General features: G+C 38.4%; 1 protein-coding gene across 1 annotated transcript in view; it reads left to right on the top strand.

Annotated features, from left to right (window-relative positions):
* The window catches only part of ANK3 (ankyrin 3), an 889,892-nt gene that overhangs the window by 522,075 nt on the left and 355,630 nt on the right, over positions 1-12,187 (top strand). The window contains 1 exon segment of the mRNA XM_030203110.1: positions 11,791-11,889. Within this exon segment, the coding sequence (XP_030058970.1) occupies positions 11,791-11,889 (99 nt within the window).

Raw genomic sequence — 12,187 nt, 5'->3', positions numbered from 1 at the left:
GCTACACAGCTAAATTGCACACACAACCAAATTAAAAAGCCAATCAGTGCTGATAATTGGTACTTTCTTCACACAACTTTCTAGGTGTATTCTACAACGTGGTGCGCATAAATTCTAATATGTGCAGCCGAATAGGGGGCATGGCCATGAGCGTGGAATGGGCAGGTTATGGGCAGTTCAAAAACTATGCGTACTATTATGGAATACACCCGATCTGCGCCTAACTTAGATGCAGGTATTTAGGCCTGGTTTTAGGTGGCCTAAATGAGTGCGCCTAAGTTATAGTCACAAGAACGGCCGCTAAGCATATTCTATAAACTACACCTAACTTTAGGCGTAGTTTATAGAATCGCAATAAGCGTATGATTTTGCGGCTCTGATTTTTAAGGCGCTATTTTTAGAATTTGGCCCATAACTTTCCATAACCTAATATAATGATGTTAACTAGAAATAATTGGCACTAATTGGCATCAATTAGCAGTTACGTTCACAACTGACCATAGTTAGTATTCTGTAACGTTCACACAAAATCCATAGTGTGCAACCACTGTAGGGGTGTGGCGAGTGGCATGGGTGAGTCAGGAGTGTGCCAGGGACTTGCCCACACTTGTTATAGAATGTGTGCAGTTATTCGCCTGACATCTAAAGTTGGGCCTAAGCACTTACACCAGCCTGTGAGCTGGCGCCTAAAGTTAGGTGTGCCAATATGGACTTAAGCTAATATTCTATAATGGCAATTTCATGTGCAACTGCTGTTATAGAATTGATGTTAAATTGCGAGAGGATTGTGAAACATTACAAGAGGACCTTACGAGACTGAGAGACTGGGCATCCAAATGGCAGATGACATTTAATGTGAGCAAGTGCAAAGTGATGCTTGTGGGAAAAAGGAACCCGAACTATTGCTACGTAATGCAAGGTTCCACATTAGAAGTCACGCCCAGGAAAGGATCGAGGTGTCATCACTGATGATACGTTGAAGCCCTCTGCTCAGTGTGCTGCGGTGGCTAAGAAAGCAAATAGAATGTTAGGTTTTATTAGGAAAGAAATGAAAAACAAAAATGAGAACATTATAATGTTAGGTTTTATTAGGAAAGAAATGAAAAACAAAAATGAGGACATTATAATGCCTTTGTATTGCTCCATGTTGCAATCGCACCTCGAATATTGTGTTCAGTTCTGGGCACTGCATCTCAAAAAAGATATAGTGGAATTAGAAAGGTACACAGAAGAATGACGAAAATGAGGAAAGGCTAAATCGGCTAGGGTTCCTCAGCTTGGAGAAGAGACGGCTGAGGGGAGATATGATAGATGTCTATAAAATAATGAGTGGAGTGGAACGGGTAGATGTGAATCACTTGTTTACTCTTTCCAAAAATACTAGGACCAGGAGGCACACAATGAAGCTACAAAGTAGTAAATTTAAAACAAATCAGAGAAAATATTTGTTCACTCACTTATGTACTTAATTAGCACCCAATTACTGACACTCAATGGCTCATTTGTCAATTAAATTGTATGTGTAAATTGGTCACAAATACAATTTGTGATTGCCATATATAGAATTAGGGGGTTTAGCACCCAAATGTTTGGCACCTAACTTTGAGGGACCTTTTTAGAATTTATACCTAAGAGGGTAATTATATAAAAGATGTCACAAAATGCCTAGCCACCTGCCTGGGGTTGCCCGCAGCCACTTAGAGGTCTATCCTCAGTACATCTCATGTCCGCCTGCACCTGCTGCTTTTCCTGTACACTAGCACCCTCCTCCCAGACAGAGTGAATAAACAATTATGTTTAGTCCCTTAAAAATATTGAATAGTGGAACAAAATAGTACAAATAGCAAACAAAATAACAGGTAACTGAAACATGGATCAATTATAACATTAACTAAGCATTTGAATACTGACCCAGTACCTGGGAAGATCAGGACATATAATTCACCGAGCCTCAGTAAAGAGATCTGTCTCTCTTTTCTCCTGGGCTAAGACTGAAGCAACAGCCAGTACTACTAGGTAATTTTTCAAACTCCAGGCCAATCAGAGCCCAATCAACAAGTTTTAAAAGTATATTGCTGCTTGCTTCCTATAACAGCTTTACAACAAAGAAACACTACCTGCTGGCAAATTGGAGAAATACACTTCAGGACATAAAACAGGAAATATCTAATACATTTTACAGGCTTAAAACACACTGTTTCTTTACAAAGGGTTTCTGTTTTAGACATCAGGAAGGCACTTATTTGAGCCTATTCTATAAAGAAAATTGGGCAATATTTGCCCCAAAACCATGAGTTTTTAGCACAACACAGGTAAAGTAAGAATGAAATACAAAGCATATAAATGCATGCAAAGCAGCTCAATTTAATGCTAAATGAATAATACAGCTTATGTTTGAGCTTTCAAACTGCATTATTCAGTTGAGGAACATCAGGCCAGTAACACATAATCTGCTGCTCCCTGGGGTCCTGTTAAAGATTTTGGTGGCTTCCAATCTCCCCACAAGGAATAATTCCCTGATTTCCCCCCCTCCCCCAACAAGAAACCTCCTCCGTTCTCCACCTACAAGCATGAGTCAGAAAATAGCCTGGTGGCTAGTGGGAAGGAGAAAAAAAAACACACACACAGCGACCACCCAATCTGCGAAATGATTAAGCCTGATCTGACTTCTCAAAAGATTTACAGTATAGTTTAAAAGGATGGAAAAAGAACAACACATATCCAAAATGTATATAAATATTGTCAGATTAAACCCTGAGATTGCATTCTTGAAGATTTATATCTTTTGACAGTGCTGAATCTGCAGAAGATGCCGATTGTCTATTAGTAACAAGTACATTTTAAACCTAAGTTCACCACCAGTTGATCAGGTTCATAAAACAAAGCATTGTTCCTTGCTAGGGTAAGTGTAGGTTTAGATAGATACTTCATTATAAAAAGTCACACCAAAGTTTAGGGTCCTCCTGTGTTAAACAGAAAAACCACCTTCACCTGGCCTGCATGATATAAACCATTAATCATTCTAATGTTTAAACAGTAAATGTCACTTCTCTTCGTAAAAGGAAAAGTTTCGTTATGTTGTTGTACTATGGTATAAGAGCAAAAGAGCAAAAGTGATGCAGTCAGAATATTGTGATTAGCCCCTAAAACAGAGGTTCTCAACCAAGTCCTCAGGACACACATAGCCAGTAGGAATTTCAGAATATTGACAATGAATATGCATGAAATAGATTTGCCTGAACTCTTTGCATTGGATGCAATTCTATCTTGTGCATATTCATCATGGATATCCTGAAAACCAGACTGGCTAGGTATGTCCTGAGAACCATTGCGCTAGAAAAATAAAGAGTCAATATTCAAACCAATTTAACCAGGCCGGCTAAATCACCTGTCTGAGGTCAACCGCTAATTTTCAGCAGCACTTAACCAGTTAATGCTGCTGAAAAATAACCAGTTAGTGCCGAACTGAAAACTGACTATTTTGAGGGTGTTCTGGGGGCAGAGTTTGCACTTGGCCGGTTAACTGCATAAATAGGTCCACGTAAAAGTCAGTCCTATCTTCATGTGGTAACCCATAGCCAGTTAAGGGGTCCTTTTACCAAGCTGCGGGAAACAGGGCCCTGTGCTAGCAGTGGGAGCTGTTTTCCTGCCCACCAGGGCCCTTTTTATCGCAGTGGGTAAAAAAGCCTCCAACACACATGGCCATGCGGTAAGAGAACTCTTACCGCATGGCCATACGGCAGGAAGCCCTCACCGCCGCCCACTGAGCTGGCCTTTAGGGTTCCCGCACTAACTCGGCAGTAACCCGATAGTGCGCAGTGATGCCCAATTACCGCTGGGTTATCACCACACAAGCCATTTCTAGGGGTTTTCTTTCTCCCCGGAAATGGCTCACGCTTGGGGCAGGACTACCGCTGGCAGCCACATTGGGCCGGCGGTAGTCCCAGAAGAGCAAGTGGTAAGCTGCGTTGGGCTTACAGCCGCTCTGCAAAAGGGCCCCTAGGTGCCTGAATATCACGCTTAACTGGTTATGCGTTAGCCAGCTCAGTGCCAGGACATGAGTGGGTTTAATACTGGTGGCGGTCAGCAGAATGCTATCTCCACCAGCTAAATATTGTGCCCTAAGTCTCTAGAAATGAATCCATTGAATTAATTTCTTTGTACCATCAGACTCTTTTTATTTTTCCAAACCAGTATTAAATTCTTCAATGGATCACTGATAAGCAATAAGCCTGGTTGATTGTACGGAAAAAGGGATTCTGAGGACATCTATAAAATGTCACATAAATGTATCAGCAGAAGAGATTATTTTATATTTGATAGATGGCTATTCTCAAATTTTCCATTCAGATAAATTTCAAGGTAATCAATAGAAATAAAACAAAATAAAACATGGAAAAGGAAATAAGATGATACCTTTTTATTGGACATAACTTAATACATTTCTTGATTAGCTTTTGAAGGTTGCCCTTCTTCGTCACATCGGAAATAAGCAAATGTTGGTAGATGGCAGTATATATAAGTGAAACATCAAAGCATTCCAGTGACAGTCTAACAGGATGGGGGTGGATAGGTGAGAGACAGGAAGAGGGACAGGGAGATTTGCATGGAGACAGGAAGGTGACAAAGCAGTACAATTTTCAAAGCAGTACAATTTTATGGTTTATAATGGGCTAGAAAACCCAGATCTTTGTTAAGTCCTGTCTGGTGGGTGTCAAAATATTTAATCATTCTGACTTTAAAGGTCTTGCGTTCCTGTATTGTTTTATAGTTCCCTTTTAAGATTCTTACCATGAAGTCACTGGTGGAAAAAGTACAAAGCAGATCGTTAAGAACGTAATTTATTGAAACAATTTAAAAATATATAAAAAATATAGATACATATAAAAGGTTAGCCCGACACAGGCCGTGTTTCGCCCAGCAAGGGCTGCTTCAGGGGCTACAAGAAATCATAACATAAATATAATTATTACACAGTTGCTCTTCTAAAATCATAATAAGCTCACATGTATATATAATTTAAAAAAATTTTTAAATCACACATAGAAAGAAACATATATAAAGATTCGCTATAGATTATATATATGCACATGTATATGTCCATAACACCAAAACCCACAACAAACATGTAAATAAATATATATGTGTATATAGTCAGACAAGTATAATAAAACTGTATATATTAAAAAAATTCCCATTCAGTAGGGACATATATACACTATCAGACTAATATAATAAAATAAACTACATATATATTTTTTTTTTTAAAAACATGAGAGACTTTTAAAATAAAACACCCACCTACACAAAAATCCTTTTATAAATATAATTATTATACAGTTGCTCTTCTAAAATCATAATAAGCTCACATGTATATATAATTAAAAAAATATTTTATAAATCACACATAGAAAGAAACATATATAAAGATTCGCTATAGATTATATATATGCACATGTATATGTCCATAGCACCAAAACCCACAAACAAACATGTAAATAAATATATATGTGTATATAGTCAGACAAGTATAATAAAACTGTATATATTAAAAAATTCCCATTCAGTAGGGACATATATACACTATCAGACTAATATAATAAAATAAACTACATATATATATATTTTTTTTTTATACAAAAACATGAGAGACTTTTAAAATAAAATGAAACACCCACCTACACAAAAATCCTTTTAAATTCAAGTTGGAAAAATAATGGATAATTGCAAAAATGTACTGTAAGGAAAAAGGGAAAGACATAATGAACAAACAAAGGATAAATCAAAAATCAGAAATACAAATTAAATAGTGAAGAGCATATCCTAAACAGGAACTCACATATGCAAGCAATTTCAGTGTGAAAAAACAGCTCTTCGAGAGAGCCAAATCCACATAACCTAAAAAAATTTTTATATCAATAGTCAAAATTACTCCTATAAACAAATTGATATACATATATAAATCAATAGTATTATCAACATCCATCAGCTAAGAGGCTCAAATGCGATCTCAGAAGGTGCTTGCTAGCGCACGATTTTGAATCACATATCTAGTTACAATGAAAGTAAAATAATCATTATTTTATACTGCACAACTCCGAATATCCCAAGCACCATAATATAAAGGTATTATTGCTGCTAATAGTATCGCTAGACAGTCACCGTCGGGAAAATTGCTACTTACATACCATCTATCTGGCGTCTCTTAACTCTGAGGAAGGCTGAAATGCGCAAATAAGTGCAAGAAGTTAAATATCGGACATCCGGGGTGAAGTTTAAAAGTGTAGTATTCTAATGATTTACTTATCTTATATCAATGGTGATGCAGCGAATCGGGTGAAAACCGATTTTAGAAGAGCAACTGTATAATAATTATACAGTGGGGGAAATAAGTATTTGATCCCTTGCTGATTTTGTAAGTTTGCCCACTGACAAAGACATGAGCAGCCCATAATTGAAAGGTAGGTTATTGGTAACAGTGAGAGATAGCACATCACAAATTAAATCCGGAAAATCACATTGTGGAAAGTATATGAATTTATTTGCATTCTGCAGAGGGAAATAAGTATTTAATCCCTCTGGCAAACAAGACCTAATACTTGGTGCCAAAACCCTTGTTGGCAAGCACAGCGGTCAGACGTCTTCTGTAGTTGATGATGAGGTTTGCACACATGTCAGGAGGAATTTTGGTCCACTCCTCTTTGCAGATCATCTCTAAATCATTAAGAGTTCTGGGCTGTCGCTTGGCAACTCGCAGCTTCAGCTCCCTCCATAAGTTTTCAATGGGATTAAGGTCTGGTGACTGGCTAGGCCACTCCATGACCCTAATGTGCTTCTTCCTGAGCCACTCCTTTGTTGCCTTGGCTGTATGTTTTGGGTCATTGTCGTGCTGGAAGACCCAGCCACGACCCATTTTTAAGGCCCTGGCGGAGGGAAGGAGGTTGTCACTCAGAATTGTACGGTACATGGCCCCATCCATTCTCCCATTGATGCGGTGAAGTAGTCCTGTGCCCTTAGCAGAAAAACACCCCCAAAACATAACATTTCCACCTCCATGCTTGACAGTGGGGACGGTGTTCTTTGGGTCATAGGCAGCATTTCTCTTCCTCCAAACACGGCGAGTTGAGTTCATGCCAAAGAGCTCAATTTTTGTCTCATCTGACCACAGCACCTTCTCCCAATCACTCTCGGCATCATCCAGGTGTTCACTGGCAAACTTCAGACGGGCCGTCACATGTGCCTTCCGGAGCAGGGGGACCTTGCGGGCACTGCAGGATTGCAATCCGTTATGTCGTAATGTGTTACCAATGGTTTTCGTGGTGACAGTGGTCCCAGCTGCCTTGAGATCATTGACAAGTTCCCCCCTTGTAGTTGTAGGCTGATTTCTAACCTTCCTCATGATCAAGGATACCCCACGAGGTGAGATTTTGCGTGGAGCCCCAGATCTTTGTCGATTGACAGTCATTTTGTACTTCTTCCATTTTCTTACTATGGCACCAACAGTTGTCTCCTTCTCGCCCAGCGTCTTACTGATGGTTTTGTAGCCCATTCCAGCCTTGTGCAGGTGTATGATCTTGTCCCTGACATCCTTAGACAGCTCCTTGCTCTTGGCCATTTTGTAGAGGTTAGAGTCTGACTGATTCACTGAGTCTGTGGACAGGTGTCTTTCATACAGGTGACCATTGCCGACAGCTGTCTGTCATGCAGGTAACGAGTTGATTTGGAGCATCTACCTGGTCTGTAGGGGCCAGATCTCTTACTGGTTGGTGGGGGATCAAATACTTATTTCCCTCTGCAGAATGCAAATAAATTCATATACTTTCCACAATGTGATTTTCTGGATTTAATTTGTGATGTGCTATCTCTCACTGTTACCAATAACCTACCCTTCAATTATGGGCTGCTCATGTCTTTGTCAGTGGGCAAACTTACAAAATCAGCAAGGGATCAAATACTTATTTCCCCCACTGTATTTATAAAAGGATTTTTGTGTAGGTGGGTGTTTTATTTTAAAAGTCTCTCATGTTTTTAAAAAAAAAAAAATATATATATATGTAGTTTATTTTATTATATTAGTCTGATAGTATATACATGTCCCTACTGAATGGGAATTTTTTTTAATATATACTTTTAATATATACATGTATATTTTAGTTTTATTATACTTGTCTGACTATATACACATATATATTTATTTACATGTTTGTTTGTGGGTTTTGGTGTTATGGACATATACATGTGCATATATATAATCTATAGCGAATCTTTATATATGTTTCTTTCTATGTGTGATTTAAAAAATTTTTTTTAATTATATATACATGTGAGCTTATTATGATTTTAGAAGAGCAACTGTGTAATAATTATATTTATGTTATGATTTCTTGTAGCCCCTGAAGCAGCCCTTGCTGGGCGAAACACGGCCTGTGTCGGGCTAACCTTTTATATGTATCTGTATTTTTTATATATTTTTAAATTGTTTCAATAAATTACGTTCTTAATGATCTGCTTTGTACTTTTTCCATCTTGGAGCTTGCAGACCGTCTGCCTTTGTGCTTTCATGAAGTCACTGGTACAGTGTTCAGGTTTTGTAAAGTGCTGCCCCACAGTCATGACATCTTTATTGGTACTGGCATTTTTCATATGGTGTCTATGTAAATTAAATCTCTTCTTTAGCATCTGACTGGCTTCTCCAATGTAACGCCTTCATTGCATTTTTTACACTGAATGATATATACCACATTGGAAGATGAGCATGTGAAAGATTCCTTAATGTTGAATATTTTTCCTTTCTGAATAACCGTGGGGTCCTGCAAAATGTTTTGGCATAGTTTGCAGCTGGATATATTGCAAGGATGTGTGTCATTCTTTTCTTTTTGAGTCTGTGTTGAGAGCTTAATTAGTTTGTGTTTTAAGTTGGGTGGCTGTCGGAAGGCCAGCACTGGTGGGGATGGGAATATCTCTTTCAGTAATTCATCCTCCTGGAGTAAAGGCTGCAGATCTTTTATGATTTTTCTTAATTTTTCCAGCTCTGGGTTGTATGTCACTATAAGGGGGATTCTGTCTGTGGCTTTTTTTTCTTTGTACTGTAGCAGATTTTCCTTGGGTGTTTTGAGGGAGGAGGCAGTATTCTTGGAGATTATTTTGGGGTTGTAGCCTTTCTGTTCGAAGGATGCAGTCAGGATTTCAAGGTGTCTGTCTCTGTCCCCTGGGTCAGAGCAGATATGGTGGTATCTTGTGGCTTGGCTGTAAATAATGGATCTTTTTGTATGTGAAGGGTGGAAGCTGGAGTTGTGGAGGTAGCTGCATTTGTCTGTAGGTTTCTTTTGTATGGATGTTTGTATATATCCATCGCTGATTGAGACTGTGGTGTCCAAAAAATTGACTTTTTCTGGGAGTAGTCAATTTTGAATCTGATTGTAGGATGGTATGTACTGAAGTTATGTCCAATAAAAAAGGTATCATCTTATTTTCTTTTCCATGTTTTATTTTGTTTTATTTCTATTGATTACCTTTAAAAGTGGACTAACACGGCTACCACACCTCTCTACTCAAGATAAATTTGAAGATCCTGCAACTTCCTTCTAACAGCAACGTTGTCCTAAATCAGTTCCCCAGGAGTAGCAATTTTAGATGTCTCCCTTAAATATCAGCTCTTTTTTTTTTCATTTCCCTCTCTTATGTTTTCCTTTTCTACAGTTTTCGTATATCAGTTGTTTCAGTGGTCAATGCCACTTTCAAACACACTATTATTTCTTAGAGGCTACAAGTTAATGGATTTTGCTGTAGACTGTAGATTCCATCCATGTGATAAACAGGGTAAATTCATGAGCAAAAAGCCACCATTTTGGTAACCACCTTCTGTACATTGCATGCATCACGGTTGGGCCAGCCAATTGGTAATGAACCAGTTTTAGCCATTCAAAATTTATTTTTTATATTTAATTTTTTAAGCTGTTCCCATGAATTAAAGAATTGAAAAGAAAAAGCCATGCTTATCCATACTATTTCAATTAACCATTATCTTATAGGAAAAAAAGAAAGAACTAGAAGAGTATAATAGTAGGGGAAGCTCCAATACAAGAAAATTGAACAAGAAAATGTTTAAAGGAAAAAAAACACAAACTAGGTCAGAAAATAATAATACTAATTACAGGCTTCCATCACAGTAGAAAGAAAAGATTTTAAAAGATCAGGATCACAATCAATTACTGTCCCATCTGAATCAGGTTAATCACTTCCTTTTTAACAGTTCTACAAAAGAAAGAGAACCTTTGGTCTCAGATACTCTACCAAACATTCTTGCCAATATTGCAGGTTGAGTATCTACATTGAAGAGAAAAGGAGCCACCTGGCAGTGACACACCCCCCCCCCTCCCCCCACACACACACACTTTGCTGAGGTTATAAGCCCCGTGATATGGCAGATTTAACCATTGAACACGAGAGAGTCTTCTAAACTTTGCTGTTCAGCTTTGCCTTTTCACTTTCTCATTTTGAAAAAAGAGAGGGGCTACAGGCAGGACCGTGGAGGAGGATAAGAAAAAAAGCAGAAATCTTAATGGGATTTCTGAAGGAATACCACAAGGGTACATTTGGTAATGGGGTAAGTGCAGCATCACTTGTGAAAGAGAGAATTAGTGTAGACGTAGAAAACTTGAAAGCAGAAAAAGCCAATTGGTCAGACAAAAAAAAATCTTAGGATTTTAGGGGATATCAAAATAATTCTGGCAGGGCCAATGAGAGCAAAGAGAGAGGACAAGAATCACAGCACCTTATTACAATATGAGAATTGGTTTAATGGATCAGATTTAAGTTGGAAAAAAGTACAATGCATTACTGAAGAAATCTGAGGGATGAAAGTGAGAGTGTTATGAAGGATGACCCCTGGAACCTTAATTTTATCAGTCAATGTAATGACATTTAAACTCTATTGCCTCATGTACAAACCTAGACTGCAAACCCACTGGAGACAGCAATATATCTAGGGGCTCATTTTCAAAGCACTTAAAGTTCCATAGATTACTCTGGGGCCCTTTTACTAAGGGGTGTAGGCACCTACGCGTGTCCAGTGTGCGTCAAATTGGCACTACCGCCTGGCTACCATGTACCCCAGGTGATAATTCCATTTTTGGCATGCACCCAAAACACGCAGTAGAAAACATTTTCTATTTTTTACTGCGTGGCACTTTTACCCGGCGGTAATCGGCAGTTTACGCACGTTGAACGCTTACTGCCTGGTTAGCACGGAGACCTTACCACTAAGTCAGTGGGTGGCGGTAAGGTCTTAGGCCAAAAATGGATGCGCGCTGGTTTTAATTTTGCTGCAGGTCCATTTTCGGGCACACAAAAAGCCTTTTTTCCAGGCGCACTGAGGAAATGGACCAGCGTGCTTACACCACCACAGGCCACTTTTAGGCATGCCTTAGTAAAAGGGCCCCTATGTAACTTTGTAAGTCTAAGTACTTTGAAAATACAGCTCCTAGTGTACCTGAATGTAACTCATTTTGAGCTATTACTGAAAAAAAAGTGTAAGCTAAATCTATATAAATGGCATTTGAATTAAAGAGAGGGATTGCATTTATGGCTTCCTGTAACATTTTTGAATGTTATTTATATTAACTTTGTTTACAGTACTTTTTAAAATGTATTGCTAAGAGTGTTATTTTGAAAGGAATGAATAGTAGTGAATTGTGATTAGTGTAGTTGAGACTATCCATGAGGTCTCCCATTATTTCATGTACTGCTTTAGATAACCTTTAATAAATCTCTCCTATTGCTTTTTATCAGAATGGGTTGAATGCTCTCCATCTTGCTTCCAAAGAAGGCCATGTTGAAGTCGTTTCAGAGCTGATACAGCGAGGTGCTGATGTGGACGCATCAACAAAGGTCTGTAACCCTTCACAGAGTCTACTGTTAGGCACAGAGTGATGCGACAGTATTTGAAACAAACTCAAGGGATAAAAGTTACACTTGCTTTTATTAACTTCTGTGATAAGCCGCTACAGCATTTGTGATGTGATAAACTTGAGATTAATTTATTAATACTTGCCTGGATATTTTTTGGTCCTAATTTTCAGCATGTATGGAATGCTGATTCCACATTCTGCAAAATGTCTTTGGTTGATCAGGGGTGAGAGAATTCAGTTTTGGATTGGCAGAGTGGTAGAGGGAAACAGAAACCTCT

The sequence above is a fragment of the Microcaecilia unicolor genome, chromosome 5, assembly GCF_901765095.1.
Source record: "Microcaecilia unicolor chromosome 5, aMicUni1.1, whole genome shotgun sequence".
Classification (NCBI taxonomy): domain Eukaryota; kingdom Metazoa; phylum Chordata; class Amphibia; order Gymnophiona; family Siphonopidae; genus Microcaecilia; species Microcaecilia unicolor.
The sequence above is the reverse complement of the archived record's forward strand: the minus strand, read 5'-3'. Positions and strand labels throughout refer to the sequence as shown.